A 22,086-nucleotide genomic window follows, 5' to 3' on the forward strand; every position below is an offset into this window, starting at 1 on the left:
AGCCGCCCGTGCTTTTCGATAATTCTCTACGCTGGTCTAAAGCGCGTAGCCTGCGTCCAAGTATTGTCTTCGTATCCAGCGTTTCATGTGAACAGAGATGATACTCAGGACGAGGCAATTAGGGCTGTTTTGTGGGTGATCGAACACTTCCCATCGACAAGGCTGTAGGGGCGTCTTCACTGCCCCTGCAGAGTGTAGCTGCGAATTGCCATGAAGAAGGAAGTGCGTGGCAGTTGTGTCAGGTGGGCTGCATGCAGTAAGGCGAAGGCCTCTCAGAGGGCCCTCCTACTTGGCGGGAGACACCGTTGTTGTAGGCGCCTCTACTCGCTCACAACTGAAAAGAGCGTCTTGATGCGATAGACGGGCATACTAGAGACACTGTCCAAATCGTCTGTGAAAAGCCTCGTCGAATTTTCACGGTGGTTTCCATTTCGCGACTAATCGCTCCTCGCTTTCCGAATAGCCCTCGTACATTTCTTAATTCTAGATAGTCCGAGAAGGTGTAACTTCATGAAGACATAGTACGGTGGGCTTGTGGACATGTTCCACAGTCAGAACATCTCAGTTCCCTTCCATATTTCTCGAACTGTACACTCGTCACATGATTGCAGCGGAGGAAGACGCAACCATATGCGAGAGAGTGGCATGGTCGTCGTATCTGGCTTTACTTCATTATTTTCACGGACATCTTCAACAGTAACCGAAACGTTGGATTGTCTTACATCATAATGCGGTAACATACTAAGAACGGCATAGTTCAGTTCCTGTTATTGGCAGACTCTTCAGTCTATACACTGTAGAAGCGATGGAGGAAATAATGGAAAGTTTCAAGAGTGGGATTAAATTGCAGGGTGGAAGGTTATGATTGATAAGATTCGCAGATGACATTGCTGCACTCAGTGAAAGTGACGAAGAATAACAGGACCTGTGGAACTAAACGACCATGGCATGTAGATTCAGAGCAAACCGAAGAAAGACGAAAGTAATGAGAAGTTGCAGAAATGATACTAGCAATAAAGTTAACAGCAAAATGGCGTACCAAAGGTACACAAAGGAATTCTGCTGCCTTAAAATCAAAATAACACGTCAAAGACGGAGCAAGTATACGAAAAGACTAGTACATACAGAGAGGGAATCCTTTGCTGAAAAGTCTACTAGTATGAAACATCGACCATTCAGAGATTGTCCAGAGATATCTTCTGAGTATTTGGTATAAGGGACGCATGGTCTCTGCCAGATTGTTACACTTTAATATTGTAATTATGAGTTCCTCGGTTTTTTACAGCAATCAACCTAATTTCTGCGAAAATTTGTTCATAACAGTGATAAGGCCAGTAATAGTCTGTATAATCAACGGAACGTACAACACAAAACACAGAGTAATAAACCAGCCCCAGTTCGCAAAGGGGCTACGAGGTGGTTGCCATCGGTATGGGAACAGCTCGTCACAGAATCGTTGTACCGCTCTTCCACTGCATTCAGTGAACTCATACACGACGTGCATATCGGCCAACTTGGTATCAGTAAGACCGTCTGTAATACAGCTGTGTATCACTGTTAACACACAAGTAATACCGTCGAAGAACGAAACCCTAGGCCGAACGGAACACTGCTGAATGCTACCTCGGGGACATAGAGTTAAAGAGGGCATTACTGCTGCCTACACCAGGTACCGTGAGTGAGCGGAATGAAGATGCACAGCGCACCACACCCTCCACATTTCCACTATTTTCAGTGCAATACAGATACAAAGCTAATTGGGTAAGAGAGCACACGAAATGCAGTAACTCCGCCGCAAACCGTGGGTCCTTTATTGCAAAATACTCAGAAGGTATACCTGAACAACCTGTGAAGGTTTGTCTTTGGAGTTTTGGTTGACCCTGTGAACAAAAAGGGAACGAGGACGTTGTGGGCAAGTATTGCTCTTAAATGGAAATGCTAGCACCGGAGAGGAAGACGCGGCGTGGCGCATCAAACTGCCCAGAAGTCCGGGGACAAGAAAAACTGTAGATGTATAGGTTTTTAAAACTTATTTCAATTATCATCTCGTATTTCAACGGTGTCCTGACAGATCATAGAGATGGAATGTGTTGACAAGGGGAAGAAGCTCGGCAGAAAAGGGACTTTTTAAATGATCGGACGGAGTCGTGAGTGCGTTTGTGTGTGTTAGGATGGGGGAGGGGGTGAGCGTGGGTGTGTGACGTGCCGACGCTGCCGCAATCACAGGTCGGTAGGGGGAGGGTGGGCGGTTGTGGGAGGAGAGGGGGGGGCGGCTGGTGTAGGGAGCACCCACCCCCACCCCCACCCCCGGCGCTCTCAGCAGCCGGCACGGCGGCCGAATCGATTGTGGCGGCGACGACACGGCCGCAGGCGGCGCGCGGCTCACGCAGCACGCAGAGTGCGTGCCGGGCCACGAGAGCGGCTCGACGCCACCCTCGCCGCAGCGCACGACATCCAGTCAAGGCGCCCCACACACTGACAGGATATGACTTTTCAGTCACACCACAGAAAATGTTCCTCCCTACGTCTGGTAGCGAAAGCTGTGTACTCGCTGACGGCTCTTCTGCTCAAATTCCGCGACAAGCTGACTTCCAGCACCCGCTCGATACGGTAACGTCGACTCGCCTAGTGAACAAAATACGAGCTTACGGAATATTTTACCAGCTTCTTGATCGGATTTGAAGAGTTTCTAGCGTAATATGTTGTCCGTAACGGAGACAATTCTTCAGATGTGAAAACGGTAAAATCCAAATAAGTGTTTAGAAGACCATATATGTTCACAATAGATAGGATGATTCCACGATGATGATACAAACTTTCAAGGATGATGAAGAACGGTAAATATGTCAATTTGAGGTAAGGCATCGTGGCTGGAAACGACGGAGTCGAAAGTTATAAACGTCAAGGTCAAAAATTTTTGTATCGCTCTTGAGAAGCTGAACTAGATTTTCGAGGCACTTTTATGATACTGCAGGCGGTACTACTTCCTTGGTCCGTTTGTTCTTGTAAGTCGAGAGCAGATAAATTAAAATCACTTTGAGCTGTTTTCAGGATATTTCTGTGTTATTGGTTTATGTCTATTAAGGCACAGCAAGAAATGTAGATTGTATGGTGGACTGAATCAACATTATATTCTATCGATTGGTACGTAATTTTGGTGCTATCAGTGCCTAATATGACTAAAATAATGAGAATTCGGTAATGAGCTTTGTGAAGAGAGCACATAATCTTTGATGCTATTCGATGGCATTTACGAGTGAAGCGTCCATTTGAAGAGTGGCACCTAGCGTAGTATGTCAGGCAGCAATAGAAAGGACCAATCCGGGAGCCATGGTGAGAGAGCGAACGTCGTTCAGCCTGGCTGTAGCGGTACCTGAAAAGTGAGGGAGCCGCACTCACTAAACATCTCAAACCCCATACAGGTGCCGCCAGTTGTTTCCCACACAGCGTGAATGTTGGATACGACAGGACGGCTTCCAGTAGGGTCTGCATTACTGCAGCATAGCGGGCGAGAGAAGAGCGAAACACATGCCCCAAGATGAACCCCACACTCTAAGCGCGACTGTGAAAATGTACTGCAGCTGGACGCTATAACATATTCCAAAATAGTTGTTCATAATCATCTCTCCAGAGATCTAAGGCGATGCTACTGTTACCTTATGAATTGTACACGTAGTAAAATATGTGAAAAGCTATCTTCATTTCTGTGAAACAATAGTTTCAGGGAGTTCTGTTTTAATTTTCCTCTCGAGTGCTTTTCTGTTCTCAATCTTTGTACGTGGACATACAATCCGAGGGAAATTATCCAATCCACCCAGCGTGTGGTATCGCATGCATCTGTAACAACGTTAGTCACATGTAACGAAGTTAAATCTCAGGCGAAGTGAGTATGCTGTTTTCTTGAGACTATCCCTGTTTCTATAGGTGCATTGTTCTGTAAACAGACAAAATACTACCATCAGAAACTATTCGTTGGGTGAGAGATGCAAAATAATTTCTGTGATTGATAGATGCTGTCACTCGCACATGTGTGTTTATAGCCTAGAGTATGGTATTTGATCACTAATTTACACAACCATCTTCATTCGTCTAAAAGATAAGCGTTTTGTAGCAGCCTGTTAGTAGGTGTAATGCTTTTAGTTTCACTCTTTTATCGTCTCAAGTGCCTTACGATGGTAAATAAGTAGTGATGATGATGGGGTCCCATACTTCGAGGAGCGTAGGGGACGATGCGGGAGACCCGCACCGCCAACTAGGCAAGGTCCTAGCCAAGGCGGCTTGCCATTGCCTTCCTCCGACCGTAATGGGGATGAATGAAGATGATGAAGACGACACAACAACACCCAGTCATCTCGAGGCAGGGAAAATCCCTGAACCCGCCGGGAATCGAACCCGGAACCCCGTGCGCGGGAAGCGAGAACGCTACCGCAAGACCAGGAAATGAGGACAAATAAATAGTAGCAACAGTTTATCGTTTGACACTGCAACAATGAACTGCTCCAAGCCTTTGGAGAAAGGTGTATACGATTGAAGACGTCATATAACGCTGAGCAGCCTGTTGTAGGATAATGAAACACGATTTGTGCTCGCATGCTGAGAACATTTCGGAGGTGGAAACTATCTGCACTAGGGATCACCATCGATTACGTAAACAGCGATCTCCTGAAACTCGGCTCGCTCTGTTCACCCGCAAGATCGAGACTATAGCTCGTAACGGCGCTCGAGTTGACTCGAGAAGCACATCCGATGTCGCTCCTTATTCTCATCCGTCTTGTGAAAAATGAGATCTTGTAAATATAAGACCTCCTCTGTGATGAGACTGAAAGATTTCTGGCCATTAGAAATGACGTTCTTACAGAAGAGGGTCGCAAGCTGTTGAAGATGCGCCAGGCATATCCCAGGGGAGTGTTTATGTACATCGGTTGGACGAAAATATGGAAACACAAAGCATTACGATGCTTATACAGTCTGGGAACGAAGCTGGAGTTCGAAACGGCTTCCAGTCGTCTCGCTACGAATAAAGACAGATCTGTGTGGCTTTCAAGAGAGACTCACATCACTAATGCTGCAGAACAGTGGAAAGTGGAGGCATCGATGACGGAGGTGGGTAGCGATCACGCACCATTCTCTGCAAATCAGAACACAAAGACTCAATGATAGTGAGATCTGGCGACTGCGGCCGCCAGGGGAGATGCGACAATTCATCCTGGTGCTCACAAGATCAGTCCTGGACGATGCGAGTTCTCTGAAGAGGGGCCCTGTCGCCTCGGGACTCAGCATCACCATTAGAGCAAAACGTTGTACAGTGGGCTGAACCTGATTATACAAGGTGCTCACATAATAACTGGCAGTAATGCCACCTTGCAGAGTAACCGTGGTGTGCGTGGAATATGACGATATCGCTCCCCAAATCATCACCGCACGCCCGCCGTGTTTCACTCTTGGGACGTACTTGGCCAGAAGTCCAAGTTTTAAGGCTTCGGCAACAAGTTTTCCTGTTACTGACATTTGCATCAGTGACTGAGTGGTTTCTGTATTCCATCTCTACCTGAAATCTCCTGCTTATGGAATTAGTTTATGTTGCTTCTGTGCTGACAGAGTTCGCGAGTGTGACATTGCGGTTCTGCAGATACTTCCGCAACAGTCGTCCTTTTATTTATCTATATTTTTTGTCACAATCCTCTTGAACGTCCGTTTGTCACGATCACTTAAAACACACTTTCGTCCGGCCAGTGACATATCGGATGGTGTTTTCCCGCGCACCCTGTATGTGGAATGAATCTTGGATGCGGCGTCTCTTCAGACACCAAACATATCGGCTATGTTGTCTACGGATGCACCCTCCATACCATCGGATGGTGTTTTCCCGCGCACCCTGTATGTGGAATGAATCTTGGATGCGGCGTCTCGTCAGACACCAAACATATCGGCTATGTTGTCTACGGATGCACCCACCATACCAGTGCCAGCAATTTTCTCAATTTCGAATTCACTTAACTTCCACATAATATGCGAACTACTACACAGAACAGTGTTCTGATCACCGCAGACACTTGCAACTCTTTGATGACACTGCGCAGCAAGTGAAGTTCGTGGTTAAATACAACAGCGCAACCTACATGATTGTTCACGCACGCATTTCTCTCAGTGGTCCCATATTTTTGTCCAAAGCCTGTATACAATGATACAGGCTCGTAAGGTCAAGTAGTTATGACGTGGAGTGGAGGGCTGGTTGGTTCAGTTACGGACAAGCGCATTCAGTGTATCATCAGACAATTTCATTTGCAAGAGAAACCTCGAAAAAAGAATTTTATAAATTTGGATACGCAATAATTTAAAACTGATACCATGGAAACTAATAAATCAAACCTGAATTATCTCGAAACAGATGGACGTCAATAAGACCTGAAAAATTTTATGAGTAACATAACTTGTGGTCGAGCCCAATTTAATTGCTAACAGAAATGACCACAAATGAAAATATAAAAATGGGTCGAAATAACTGCAGCAGCATTGTGAGAGTGGCGGCTTGTATGTGTAGCCCTATACATCCACCAAAGCAAATCATAAGCGGCGGTCCGAGTGTACTGCCCGGGACAGTAACCACTCGCATGCACTCCACGCAGACCCACAGCACGGCCGCGTCGAAGAGAGCTGTGTGCCATCAAACTGTTGTTGTCCTGACAGAAAGTTTGCCCCTCCTGCCGCAGCGCACCACTATCCTCTCCTCGAGGGACAGACAGCGTCCTCTTCCCAGCTCGCAAGCGCCGTCTAAATGGAGCAACTCGCAGCGGGCCGCGACTGATAATTACGCTTCCAAACGATGACACACAGGGTGAGTGACTAACTGTTGCCACCAAGAAAAACACCGAATGTGTGATAGTAGCTGAAACGTTTGTGGGACAAAAGTTGCATGGGAGAACGGGGACCATAATATGACGATGGTTTCTTGTTGCTAGGTGGGGTCACTTCAGAGATATGAAGGTCAGCTTTGTTTTTTTTTTAATGGGATGCTATAGTTTGGCACTTATTTTCTGATAGCGATTGTCGATGTGATAAGGAATACCACTCAGTCCACGATGATAAGATTGCAGAATTGCATTTATACCAATGGTCATCACTTCGAACACCTTCTGTAAATGGACGTTCATGTCACCTTTTTGACCTTCAAAGACCTTCAAAGACCTTACTGTTACACATCATTGGGTTTCTCTCGATAGCCGCTATCAGAAAATAAGTACCAAACTGTAGCACCCCATTAAAAAAAAAAAGAAAAAAAAAAGCCGACTTTCATGCTCAGCTACTATCTTACTTTCGAAGTTATTCTAGGTGGCAATAGTTAGTGCCTCAGTCTGTATAAACAGGGGGGGTGGGGGGGGGGTCGGATCAGGAAAGTCTAAAAAGTTTGAAAAGGTGTCTCATGGTGAGCTGTCCTGAGAAATAACTGTTAAGCAAAAATTCGATACGTCGCAACGTTTCCGAGTTAACTAGAAATGAAGTAACCAATAAGGCCATTGCTCGTGTGAATTCAAGCGGCCCGCCGGGGATGATGTCACCAAAAGTTTGCTTCGTTTTGTTTCCTAAAACCGAACAACCGTGCGATACGAAAATCGAACATGGGACGGTAGTGAGGGCCCAGACCGAAACAAAGCCTGGGCAGTCTAGAGCGCTGTCATCTACCCTGTGAGAATAACTGACACTGACTATATCTACGACATTTCAGTGCCTCAGTTATTCCGCATTACGATGCAATGTTCCTTTGGACATGCGTGCAAGTCCAAAGGAACATTGCATGGTAATTCGACATAACACAGGCACTGTAGCATCGTATTTTTCCGACGACACAGGGCAAGCCCCTTTCAAGTAAAATGTCTCGCCTGTACAGGAACATACAAACTGGATGCACGAGTACACTGTAGGCCTACCCGGCTAGCCGCGCGATCTAACGGCCTGTTTCCCGAGCGGGAAGGCGTGCCGGTCCCCGGCGCGAATACGCCCGGCGGGTTAGTGTTGAGGTCCTGTGTCGACAACCTGTGGATGGTTTTCAAGGCGGTTTTCCATCTGCCTCGGCGTATGCAGTCTGGTTCCCCTTACTCGGCCTCAGTTACACTATGTCAGCGACTGCTGCGCAAACACTGTCTCCACTTATGTGTACACCATAATTACCCTACTACGCAAACATTTGGGGTTACACTCGTCTAGTATGACACGTTCCCGGGGAGGAGGTCCATTGGGGGCCGAACCCCACAATAACCTTGGGTTCAGTGTGGGGCGGCTGTAGGGTGTGTGGGCTGCTGTGGTCTGTTGTGGGGTTCTGAACCACTGAGGGCTACGGCGGGACGAATCCCCTCCGTCGTTTCTAGGTCCCCGGTTTAATACACACACAGACACACACACACACACACACACACACACACAGAGGTTGTAGATAAATGGTTGACGACATATGATCGTGAGTCGTGATCGGATGGCGGGAAATGCGGGTTCGAGTCACGGTCCAGCACATTCGTCATTCCACTGTACAGCTGGTGGTTGTCCACATTCGCAACTGCAGATACATTTCACGTATCTAACTGTATCCGGCAGGCCGCTTGAATTTGCCCGCGCAACGGCCTGGTTGATTAACGTTAACGTTAAGCAACTCAGAAACGGCGCAATATAACGAATTATTTTCTTAACATTATTTCTCAGCGCAATCCACCCAGCAACACCCTTATAAGATTTCCAGAGTGTTTTCACCACCCTGAATACGGAATGCCCCACCTAACTCTGCCACCTCATATATTTCCTAAATGAAACAAAATGTGAAAAATGCAGCTGACCAGGGATGCACCTACGTTAGGGTCTCACACAATGGGCCAGAATACCCAACCCCTACAAGAAAACAAACATCACTTTCAACACAAAGTTACGGCTTTTTAAACGCCACATGTTTGTTTTTTCTACGGGAATGAAATCTGGAAGTAGAATTAGAGCGGCAGAATTGTTTTCACTGTTCTAAACCTCATACCTTCTGAAATACGTTGATTTTAAAGGATGGCAACAGCATCCGAGAAAAGGTTGCCTAAAACTGGCGCCAGGACAGGGAAGGCAATCCACATTACGGAATTTCAGCACTGCGGCAGGAACTATAGCACTGTGTCCATTACATTTTAGAGTCTAAGTATTTAAGAAAGTATAAGGTTTAGAGAAGTAAAACCAAGTCTGCCATCACTAATTGTACCCCTAGTTTTCATTTCCGTTTAAAAACATACACGCCCCATCTAGAGAAAGTTAAGTTTGTGTTGAAGGTGATGTTTGTGTACTTTTAGTGGTTGTGCATTCTTGCCCATTGCGCGAGCTCATAGCATAGGTGCTGGATCCCTGGCCCACTGCATTTCTCACCTTACGTCTCATTTCGGAAATACATGTGGTGGCAACTTTAGGTAGGAACCACATAAACATATATATGTGTGTGTGTGTGCTCGTTATCAAACTTCAGTGAGCCAGCTCTCGGGAGCTGGGAAGTGAGTGCTGCCCGTACCGTGAGGGGTGGATGGCGGCGCACTGGTGGGACCAGGGGCGTTGTGTTTCTTCAACATCTCCCGGCGTAATTCAAGACGAAACAGTTCGCGGGTGACCGGTCCGATGTCAGTGCCCATCGGACACAACATTTCCTCAAACGACCACGTTGGCATCATCAGGTGGGCAGGACTTACATCTCAGCCCCCGCCCCACCCCTTCCGACCAGGCGTTCTGTACACGCTGCGCACCCGGGCGCTGGCGTGCGTCCAGCATCTCCTCGTCCCCTCCTCGCGCCCCAAGTCTCTCCGTCCGAGGTTCGTGCCCAGGGACGCGTCCCGGCGCCGTGTCAGCTGTTGCTCTGCTTGCACCCTTGAGTCAGTTGGTCGAGGGGTAGCTCCTTCCTCTTCTTAATCAGATTCAATGCGGGTTCTCAGGCCTTTTAAGGCTATAGCCACTATCCGACTGATTAGTGGTTCCCTTACCCGATGTATTCTTTAATGACACGTTTCCAGAAGTAAGTGTCTATTGTGACCTTGGTATGGTGTAATTTCCATAGGCAATATTCCGCAATTTTCGACTTGTTAGGTTGCTGCAGTCTGCTGTGCCGTTGGTGTCCTCAAAAACGATCTTCGACAGTACACGTCGTTTGATCTATGTAAGCCGCTTTGACAGGGGATCTGACAGACCCCGGATATCTGTAGTCCGAGGCGTGCTCCCTTTTCTGAACGTCCCGGTGGAAAGAAGAGCGGAAGGCAAGTTGGGCTGCAGCGTATACCGTAAAAAGGCACACACAGAGCTAAACTCGCATGCCGACAGATCCACTACCCGGCGTGTAGGAAAGTCGTGCTCACATTATTGCTACATTAGTTTCGCACTCTCTCCAATAATGAGGACCTCAACTTAGAACTTGAACGTCTGAGGACGATGTTCCGAAAAACGGCAACACAGTGGAAAATTCCGAGACTTCTGTGACCTACACCGACTCTACAAGCGGCGGAACGAGAAGAGGAAACTCAAGACGAAGCGGTCATTGCCGTTATTCGATTTTGTAGCGGATTATACGGGAAGATAGGACGAATTCTTCGGAAACATCAAATGAAAACCGTCTTCCGGCCTACAGATAAAACACAGACACTGCTTGATAGTGCGAAGGTCGACCTCGCGCAACGGAAGTCCGGAATCAGTAAGATCACCTGCCAATACAGCATGGCTTCCAGAGACGTAAGACTGAGTTCTGACGAAGAGAACACCAACACCTCACCACACTGTAGCAGCCTAACTAGTCGGCAGTTTCGGGATTACACGGCGTGGATTACGTCCATACTAAGCTTGGTGATACATACGTGTAACTTGTGAGACTGTGTCGTTAAAGAATCTGTCGACATTTGAGTAAGGGAACCGTTGACAGTCCTGACAGTGGCCGCAGTTTAGTACAGCACGTGAAACCGCATTGAGCCTGATTAAGAGGAAGAAGGAACCAGCCCACAACGAACTGACGGCGGGTCAGGCAGAGCAACAGCAGAGGGGCCGCACGGTGCCTCCCTAGGCGAGAACCTCTGACGGAGGGAGAAGAGGGGGAGAAGTTGCTGGAAGCACGCCAGTGCCCGGCCGCGGACCGCTCACAGAGCGACAGATCAGGGGGGAGAAAAGGAGGAGACACGAGTCCTGCACCACCTACCAGGCCATCAGTTCGCCACCACACCTGGGCAACGCGGTCGCTCGCCGAAATACTGCGACCGTTGGACAGTGACACCCGGTCGTTCAGCCATCAACTGCTGTATTTAGTCAGGGGGGATGTGTTTGTAGGCGGAGCAACAACAGCCTGGTGAGGGACGGCTGTCTTGCTCTGGGCCGAGTAAGAAGCGACGCATCGGACTGTAGGGGCCTGCTTTTGGTCACGTGATGTATTAGGTCGGAAGACCCGTGGAGCTGTAGGGATACGATGCTGATGTACATCGGAAAGGTACAACGCCAGAATACGGTAGTTAAATGCAGAATGATATGTTCGGTGCAGACACTGACAGTCAATCCTTAGCATGAACCAGTGAAATATCCCGCGCAGAAGTAGCAGGAATATACATTACTGTTCATTTAGACGACTTTTAACACTAACAATAATAAAGGAGTGAAATGTAATAAGCATGTGATAAGTGTTGAGGGAAGGGCTGAATCTGGATTGAGATTCATTAGAAGAATCACAAGGAAATGAACGACGAGGGCTATTCGGAAAGTGAGGAACGATAAGTCGCGAAATGGAGACAACCGTGAAAATCAAAAATGTTTTATTTGCAACAGTTAGCTACAACTTCCAGCTACTTATCTCCATAGTCGCCGATCCGACTTAGATGTCTGTCGTAGCGTTTACCAACTTTCCAATACTCTCGTTATAGAATGCAGCTTCCAGTGCCTTCCGCCAATTCTCTACGCTCGCCTACAGCTCGTTGTCTGTGCCAAAATGTTGGCTTCGTAGCCAGCGGTTCACGTGAGCAGAGACGAAACTCAGAGGGAGAAAATTACTGGCTGCATTGTGGGTAGTCAAACATTTCCAACTGAAAACGATGCAGGAGCATTTTCATTGCCCCTGTAGAATGCGGCTGAGAATTGTTTTGGAGAACAAAATGAACGACAGTTATGTAATGTTGGCTGCATAGCTTCAGGCGAAATTTATCACCAGGCCCTCGTACTTGGCGGAAGACACTATTGTTCTAGGTATCTTTATGTGCTCCCTGTGTGCTCAGAACTAAAAAGAACGACGTAACGCGATCGACGGGCATACTAAAGACACTGCCCAACACTCCTGAGCATAATTTCATCGGATTTTCACTGTGGTTTCCGTCTCGCGACCGATCGTTCCTTGCTTTCCCAATAACCCTCGTGTTTCAACAACAGCAGATGAAACTTCCTCGCAGACTAAATGTGTGTGCTAGACTGGTACTGGAATCTGGGATCTTTGCTTTTTCCGGACAAGTGCTCAACCAGCTGAGCTATCCAAGTACCAGTCACTACCCGTAGTCACATTTTTATTGCAGCCAGTCGCTCTTCTCCTACTCTGCAAACTTCACAGAAGTTCTCCCGCATACCTCTCGGGACCTATCACTCCTGGAAGAAAGGACATTGTGAAGGCGTATAAACAGTCTCCTGGGTTGTAGTTGTCCCACACCTTTGCAATATCCGTTCTTCCTGGAATGCTAGTCCCACGAGATATGCAGCAGATCTTCTGTGAAGTTTTCAAGGCAGGAGATATGCTACTGGCTCCAGTAAAACTGTAAGGACGAGAGGTGAGTGGGCTCGTATAGGTCAGTTGGTAGACAATTTGCCCGCGAGAGGCAAAGTTCGCGGGTTCGAGTCTTGGTCCGGCACACAGTTTTACTCTGCCAGGAGATTTTAACTGAGCGCACACTCCACCGCAGACTGTAAACAGAAGATGAAGTTTGCCAAATCCTCGATCACTTGTTGAGTATTTCTCCTCAGCCTGGGTCTGTGGTAGGACTGCCAGGTGAGATAAAGACACCCCAAATAAAAGCAGTCAGTTTCGTCCGAGGTTCGTCTGGTAAGCACAAAATATGAATATGCACAAATATTTCGCGAAGCTCCTACGACGGTAAAACCAGACGAATAGAGCTTATACAGACTATTGCCTCAGGCAGTTCTTTGGTGAAACATGTAAGAATGGAACGAGACAGGGAGGAAACGACAGTCCTTCACGAAGCATCCTCCGCCAGACACCGTGACTTAGAAAGTATAGCTGTAGGTGCTGGTTTTCTCCAAACTTGTACTCTTCTACATTGATGTTTTATCAATCTTTCTTTCTGCCCAACTAGTTTTCATCATCTCCCCTATGTTTTGTCATTTCATAAGAGAGCTGTGTGCTTGAATATCTCCTAACAGTTTACCTTCCTCAATACATGTGGCAAAAAGAAATGGTTTGATATTGCAATGCAGTTTCTCGTCTTTGAATGTTCTTTCAGTCAGAAATATCGTTTTAAGCTCTCAACCGCATTTGTAGTTGCTTCAAATAACGGAACACGTGTAACAAAGCATATTCACATGTTTCTCTTCTTACTTTTAGTTTTAACATTTGCCGCTGTCTTTATTTCACCTTCCGCAAACTAAATTGTGTTTTTCTGACTTTCGTTTGCTTGTGACTTGTATTCAGTGTAGGTCTAAATGATAAGGAGTACTGATCTTATTATAATTGATAGAGTAATGATGTATGAAGGTTGCGTGCGTGGAACAGCATTATAAAGATATTAAATACATGTAATATGTTTTATTACAATCTACTGTCGCATTTGTCTTTACAACAGTAACCGTTTCGTTCAAATTCTGAACATCCACCGATCAGCAGTAGTTCAGAGCAGCCGGTCAGTTCTGTGCGCTGTGAGCGGCCTCCGCAAGTCCTTAACTTAGGACACCGCGCAGGGCACGTGAAGCTAACGGTTTGGCCTGAGGCTGCAATTGACCTGTTGGTGTTCAGCTTATGAGCGAAACCAGTTATAGACGTAAAGACAAATACGACAAACAGTGTAATAAAAAATATTACAACAATAATCCAGTTTTTGCGGATTTGTCTCCACTTGAAATCATGTCAAGCTTTCATGGCTACATGTAAGTATGCGTTAACAACACGAAATTATAAGTTTACTGTTGACAGGCTTGCATTCGTTGCAAGCATGCGCGGTAAACAAATACTGAAGAAACGTGTCTTCTTGTCTCAACTGTTAGTATTGTGTTGCGCAACGTCTCATCTTCATTATATAAACTACGCAGATATAGGCTTTGTACGGAGTTTGTATATAAGTTGTTAGTGCAAGATGTGAATTATCGTCCGCAAAAAGGTTAAAACTGATATAACAAGCTTCTCAATTATCTCAGTATCATTACTAACATATATTCATAATAATAAAAAGCTATGGTTAGTAGAAGAAAAGGATGAGGAGTACCCCGTAAGATATTCAAATAGGTTTGCGTGTTCCTAACGTGTGACTAATGTTAAAGGTAACTTCTGACGGGACTAGAAAACATTCGTGGAGGAGGAACTGCTGACGTCACAGCGTGGAATTCCACATTCCACCACATTGCGAAGCGTGGCAGGAAGAATGTGCCAGGCCACATCTTTCATTCGTGAAAGAACACGTCGTCAAGGAGATGCAGGATCAGTTTGGCGTGAAAAGCACAATTTAGGTGTCGCCATGTTATATCAGCTCATACGAAATCCGTATTGGCCGCGCGCAGTAGCCGCGTGGTTAGGGCGGTCATGTGACGGAGTGCGCGGCCCCTCCCGCCGGAGGTTCGAGTCCTGCCTCGGGCGTGGGTGTGTGTGTGTGTGCTGTTCGAAGCGTAAGTCGGTGTAAGCAGTGTGTCAGTCTGCGGACCGATGACCTCAGCAGTTTGCTCCCTGAGGAATCACACACATTTGAATTTTTGAACTTCGTTTTTGGTGAGTTTTATATCATAGCACGCGCGGTGTGATGTTACATGTTTGAGGGTCTCTCGAAAAGTGTCATTTTTGGTACGATTTACTATAATATAATGAGAGGAATGTACATATCTGTAATTAACAACTTGTATTTGATGCTTTTCGTACTACATGTTACGAGCGGTGGAAGTATACCTTTTCAATGCTATGGCCCAGTGGTGATCCATCAAATCACGTCGCTTTTGGTGCGATTTCTTAGAGTCAAGTATCAAATATTGACGTCATTAGTTACAGCCTATAGACATTATTAGAAGGTATAACAAGTAAGATAAGTGCTGTTATGTTGAAACCGCAGCGCAATTGGTAGCTTTGTGATCTATCAAGTGAAAGGCAGCAATATCGCTTCTACGAACACCCATTTTTCTTGTTCACTATTTTGTTTATAAATGATTCTGGGGCTTTTTTATTAATTTACTAGAAGTGTGATCAGCAGTACTCGATTCAATTTATTACAAACAATGTATTTGCTGCAGTTCTTATTGCGTAGGTCAACGACTGCATTACTTACCCAATGGCCAGAAAGTTTTTTTACTATTATGAAACTTAATGTGAAAGTTATATATCTGTTTATTGGCTTTAAGAATTGCCTGAAATTTGTATCGATCTGGTAAGTATATTTTTCAGTGATGCAGAGTAGCTTCGGAAAAATCTCCTCTAACTTTCTCAGGAAAATCCGAAAATAATCTCGATTTTGAAACATGTTACTTCGGAGTGATGGTAGTCAATAGAACATCGAGAATATGGATATAATGCATGCACAAATTGACATTAGACACATATTTAAACCCATATACTTAATTTAAAACCGAAAATTTGATGGAGATTCAGGTGAGTAAACGAATAACTTCTACTGATATGTATCTCAGATCGTTGTGCAGCATACGAAGTGTTCCTCCAGCAGAAATTTACTGCTCGAGGCATCGACACACCCAGAATCTTCTTCGTTATTTTCTTCGCTCTTCTTTGACAATCGCTAACGGAGTTAAAGTAACGAAGTTGACACAATAATTTTACGCGCCTCCACTTTCGTAAATAATGTGTGTGACAAATGCGCCAGATGCTACGGACAACTGCCGGTGGAGGCGGTGCAATCGCGAATCAGGATGAGGAGAACGGTCCGTGACATGTAGCGGCTCGTTTCAGGTAGCCACGCGTAGTGTGATTCGCTGTGAGAAACATGTCCCGTAGGAGGACGGGTTAGTTGTACGTCACTCATATCCTACTATTGACGGTAAATTTTTATTCATATTTTAACAGGACTCGAAGAGCAAAGAAAGCAGTACTGGTAACAAAAGAAATTAAAGTTAGGCACTTTTCTCTTCACTTTTTTTGGGGTATGTTTGTACAGACGAGCTTCAAGCCGTCTGGAAGTACAAACACACAGGAGAGCGGTTTGAGAATGCCCCGACAAACATTGACAGCGTTGAAAACGCTCCCTATTGGAGATGCTATGCAGGAGACTGTGTGTGCCACCATCGTCCGTTGTTTCAAACTGCCTTGGCTCGGCGTGGCTGCAGGGCGGCACGTCAGCAACTGGACGCGCGTGGCGCTGTCTGCGCTTGCCGCCGGCCGACAGCGCGGCGAAGGCGTAGCGAGATTTCGACCGCACCAGACACCTGGCTTCCCCGGTACAGTAATCGCGGTATTCCCCGTGCCTCGACAGCAAACACGGAGCACTGAACGAAAGGTAGATACCGCCGGTATTTCATAAACCGATCAAGAAGCGACGTTTTCGACAAGCAGTAATACGCAAAGTGAGAACTCTGCTGCAACGCTTATATTCGTAGAGATACTCCAGTAACCACGTTTGTTAAAGAAATTGCGTATTTAATGGCATTCGATACCTCTTGATAAGAAGGGCACTGTGACATATCACAAGATCGCATTGAAAGCCATCCAGAAAATAGCTAAAAAATATGTTAACTGTGAAACATCGAATAATTGGACCGAAACTACCCCCTATGCAGTCGATTCGCATTTCGCTTTCTTTCCAGATATTTGTGCGAAAAGTTTCCGTGTTAGCATTGATAAATATAGTATTACTGTGCTCATCTGATCACGAGATATCGCATGGTGTTAAAGAAATCTCATCATGGCACTAAAACAGCTATAGCTGATTTAGTATCTCGCCATATACAGCAGATACAAGCAATAATAACACAACCGTAAACTGTCTTGCTGCAAACATTATTTTGATATCATTAATTGCTTATGAAATCCATGAAGCGTTGATGTTGTGAAATCCCTGCACTCAAGGTGCTTTTAGATTTCCCCTGGAAACTCACAGGTCGTGCTGAGAGCGTTCGGTAAAGGATAGTATAAATATATAATCGTGTCTGAAGATGTAAACTTTTCACTTTAAAAGACCAAACAATTCATAAGATGAATTTCATTTTCCTGCGAAACAGCGATAATTGCTTTCTGTTACCCTGACAAGTATTCATATCTTACCACCGAACAAATGAAATAACAATGCCCAATGATAATTGATGTAGGAGCAGAACGGCATTACAACGGGCGTTTAATGTGACTCTTGAGAACTGTTCATTCTTTGTACGTCTTAGCACTGGGCATTCGTAACATAACAACCACATGGTTACAATAGTAGTAATTAGTACATTCACAATAAATTAAAATCGACCTCCCACTCATCAGATGTAGAGAATGGAACATTATCGAAATACGGTTCATCTGTGGCGTACATTTCAGACTGAAATCGTTGTCTACCCGTCGCTAACTATACGTCCTGAGAGTTTCTAGAAAGATGTTACATGCAGCCCACACATCCTGCTCACCAATTCAATATAAATTCGACAGAAATTCACCTGTGACAGAAAACTATGTCAGAGCACTCAATACCAACTGTTTCTAATTGCGCTTAAACGTCGGCAGAATATGTGCGGTAATTTTGGCAGCATAAACAAAATGATTCCTTAAGGTACACGATCTTCCGATTTAACGTTACCGTTCCAACATTATTATTACGGCTATCGTGTTATTTTTACTGCATCTGTTTACTGAAGTATGATACGTCTTCTTTCAGTAAAAGAGAACAAGTTTCCCACAACTTCGTTGTAGATGAGGCTGAAAAACGTAGTAAAGCATCATTTCTGGTCATAATTTGCTAATAATTAACACATACTGGAAAATTAAAGCAAACAAAGACGTATACGAAGATATAGTAGAGTTGTCGTCACAGATTTTATGTGTGAACAGAAATTTGGGATACTTTGGACGTGACTGAAGACGTGAAATTTATTATGTGTGCGGTATTTCTAAGGAAATGTGCAAGTTCAGTGTTGAAGTACGACACGGGGAAAAAATTATATAGTGCTTTGGAGGAATTAATGGAGGTTGTACCATGTGGAGCAAAGACGGTATTTGGAAACCACTTTCTTTCAGCCCATATATCGCAGGTAGATAAACTTTGCGCCCACAAATCGAATTTCAAAGTCGACAGCCAAATAACTAATAGCGAACATGACCTTCTGTTGCTACTATTTCTGCGTTCAACCTTAGATGTAGACTTTGCATCAGCTTGTTTCCAGTCTTCATGAATCGTAATGGGCAGTTGTTCGTAGATTCCGAGGTAAGCAGAAAAAAATTTGTACCAAGAGCGTCAGGTGGGGGTTAGAGTGGTACAATCCTGCAAATCAACCAATGCTGTGTCCAGTCACAAGCAGTCTTTCTTAAGTCGTTAATAGATGCATAATGGTACTCGTAAACAATATTCCATTGGCTCAGGTCTTCCCGCACTACTCTGTATCCATTAAGTCAACAGCCAAAGTGATTAGTCTGTGCCAAAATCAAAGAAACCCTCCCCTCTCCCCCTCTCCCCCTTTCCTCTCGCTGCTTCCAAGCACACACTGCCAGGCTCCACCGCAGCCCACACACGTTCATCTGATCGCGACCCGCTCACTTCACTACTCGACGTACGGGGGACGGCGCTGCCTGCTCCATTCTTAGCGATGTCGCGCGTTTGTTCGTGGGACCAGTGGCTCCCGTGTAGCGGCATGTCCACGAAAACACAGTTCTTCGGCTGAATTAGCCTGTTCTTCTATTTGAGCTTGAGACGAAGATCATCTGTTCTAGAATGAGGTACTGGCAGAAGTAAAGCTGTGAGTACCGGGCGTGAGTCGTGCTTCGGTAGCTCAGTGGTAGAGCACTTGCCCGCGAAAGGCAAAGGTCCCGAGTTCGAGTCTCGGTCGGGCACACAGTTTTAATCTGCCAGGAAGTTTCATCATCTGTTCTAGTTTAGAAGGATGCACGATGTTTGGCTTTTACAGTAGGCTTCAGAGTTTATCTGCTGGTATCGGATACTTTTTTAGGACTGCCGAAACGGAAATTCGGCTTAGTGCTTAGCTGACGTTCTAAGTTCTCATCACAATCCCTAAACGCGAAACTAAGCACACGCTACTATACTACAGTCTCTGACTAAATGCCCGGAAAGAAGACACCAGGCTCTGACTCATCGGGTACTTTTTGTTGGCCCGCTATGACCGCGATGTGGCAGCTCCTGCCTGCACTCTCGTAGCTACAAGCGAGCAGCCTACGGTGAGAAAAGCGCACATGTCGGAGAGCCCCGGACGTGTGTGCCCTCGTTGCACAGTAAGCGTAGCTCTGCGAGCAATGACCTACACTAACAGACAACAGAGCTTAAACACGAGATTTATTCGATACTTTCCGCTCTAACTTCTCTTTTTTAATTGCGGCTTCATCCGTCTGGCAGTAAAAATGTCGCTTGAGCTACAGGTCACCGTCCATTACACATTTCATTCTCTCTGCCTAATCCGATCAAAAATAATGATCAGGTACATGATACAATGTTCACTGAAACTTCTTGCAATAAATACGACGGAAAATTGTTAAATTAGAAGTCAAAACTGCGCACCCGCATCGTTAACCACGTAAACATCGTATAGAAGAACGAAAGTGCACGTTCGTGGAATGTTGGAGCGTCCACAGGACTGACAGATCGTAAAACATATGTCTGCTAACAAAAATGTTGTGCCTCTGACTTTGGTAAACGATCGTAACGTTGTCCGACTTGTTCCTCGAACAAGTTTACATTTACTACTCAGCGATGCTAGTAAGTGACGCTGAGTGGCTCATCCGAAATGCTATGCGAATGCAAAAGCGCTTGAAAATGATCGTATGAGCGATTCTCGGCATAATACGAGCGGTTCAGAACAATAGTTCCTTTCCCTCGACTTACCGCATTAAGCCCTTGGACAACTTCAGAACTCTGCAGTAACACTGACAGCATCACAGTTAGCAGCCGTAGGAAACAAAATCACATTCAGCCTGTAATTCCACCCAGGCAGCGACAGTAGTGAACCTCTAACCCCGTCAGACTGGACGCTGTGATCTATTAGACCACACTGGTACGTAAGTCCATTCGATAGCCCTGTGAAGCCGATGATCGTTTTATAGTATGACGAACGTAGATATTACGAAATTCTCTATAGTACAATTTCTACAAGATATATCTTAAGTTATACGAGAGCTCGAAGAGGTACCATTTTTATTTCAAAGAAACACTTGTGAATATCTGTTTTTCCTGCTAATGCATTTAGAGAATCCATCAAAATACTAAAACTAAATGGCGTTCCCGATCTACTAAGCGAATGCAATGACCACGGAAAAATATTGTATGAAGACATTCAGAGAAAGTGTGCTTGTGCGATGTTTATGAGGGAATATGACCACGGTTCGATTCCCGGTTTCCTCCATGGAAGTGGAGGAATGGCACGCACTCAGCTTCGTCAGGACATTTGAGGATGTACTGAAGGGGAAATAGCCGCTCCTGTTTTCAGAATCGACATTAACGATACGAGAATGGTGTACTAGCATTTACGTTACGTCTACAACTACAGTCTGCAAGCGACTTGATTGTGAAATGCATAGCAGACGGTAGTTCGCATTGTAGGGCTTCTTCTCGTTCCATTCACGTACGAAGCGTGGGAAACATTATCGCTTAAAGATCTCTGAGCGCACTGCAAGTAGTCTAATCTTGTCTTCACTATCCCTACAGGAGCGATAAGTTGAGGGTTGTAGTGCATTCCTAGATAACTCGCTTTAAGGTGGTTACTGAAACTTTGTAAGTAAGTTTTTACGATGTAATTCGAGTTCACCATCAGTGGTCTGTCAGTTCACGTTTCTCAGCGTCTCTTGACGATTTATCACGGTCCAGGAAAACCTGTGACCATTCGTGCTGCTGCATACGTTCAGTACCCCTGGCAGTCGTGTTTGGTAGGGGTCTGCTACACTCGAGCAGAATGACACCGCACGTATTCACGAGGGAGCAGCAGTCGGTCGCATTGAGCATTTTTAGATTAGTCCTATGTTGCCAGCTTTCAACTGAATCACACAGGGCGAATAATGATCTTGCCCTTAAACTGCCGTTTTGATGCCTGCAACGGGAATTAAATATACGAACAGGTCTCCGTCGCCAAGTAATGAATGCGCTAAAGGGGGAGAGCCGGGGGATTTATTAGTGGCTAACTAGAGGGACTGAAAGACGCGCAGACGACTCGACAAGAGAGAACGTCGACGAGCGAGCGGAAAGCGTCGCGACGCGCAGCGCTGCGGTGCGGCGCGAGCCTCGCGCCAGACATCGGGCAGCGCTGGCGGGAGCAGAGCCGAGGCGAAGCGAGGCGCGTTCGATTCGGACGGCGCGGCGCGGCGCGGCCGGGCTGCAGAGCGGAAGATGGCGGCGGCCGTACTCACAGTACTTGTTCTTCTCGGCGGCGGCGGCGGAGAAGAGCGCGGCCGCCGCGAGCAGCGCGGCCAGCAGCCGGGGGCGCAGGCGGGGGCGGCGGCAGCCCGGGCCGGGCCCGGGGCCGCGCGCCGGCCGCGGCGCGGGCATGCCGCTAGGTGGACGTGGGGGCCATGCCGGCAGCTGCTGCGGCGCCGCTCCGGCCGCTATCGATCAGCGCGCTCGACTGCCGCCTCCGGCCGCCCGCCGCCGCCGCCGCCGCCGCCTCCGCCGGACGCCCCGCGCCTGCGCACGCGCGCGACGCCAGCGCCGCACCCGGCCGCCGGCGCCGGCCGTCGGTAGTACGCACGCCGCGCGCCGAAAAAAAGAAGCACGTCTGGCCCCG

At 46.4% G+C, this 22,086-nt stretch overlaps 1 protein-coding gene across 1 annotated transcript in view; it reads right to left on the reverse strand.

Moving 5' to 3' along the window:
* LOC126088494 (uncharacterized) overlaps nucleotides 1-21,851 on the reverse strand; it is a 371,363-nt gene extending 349,512 nt beyond the window's left edge. Inside the window, exon 1 of the mRNA XM_049906634.1 lies at nucleotides 21,713-21,851. Coding sequence (XP_049762591.1) covers nucleotides 21,713-21,851 — 139 coding nt within the window. The remainder of the gene's footprint in view (nucleotides 1-21,712) is intronic.
* Between the last annotated feature and the right edge of the window lie 235 nt (nucleotides 21,852-22,086).

The sequence above is a fragment of the Schistocerca cancellata genome, chromosome 6, assembly GCF_023864275.1.
Source record: "Schistocerca cancellata isolate TAMUIC-IGC-003103 chromosome 6, iqSchCanc2.1, whole genome shotgun sequence".
In the NCBI taxonomy this organism is placed as follows: Eukaryota; Metazoa; Arthropoda; class Insecta; order Orthoptera; family Acrididae; genus Schistocerca; species Schistocerca cancellata.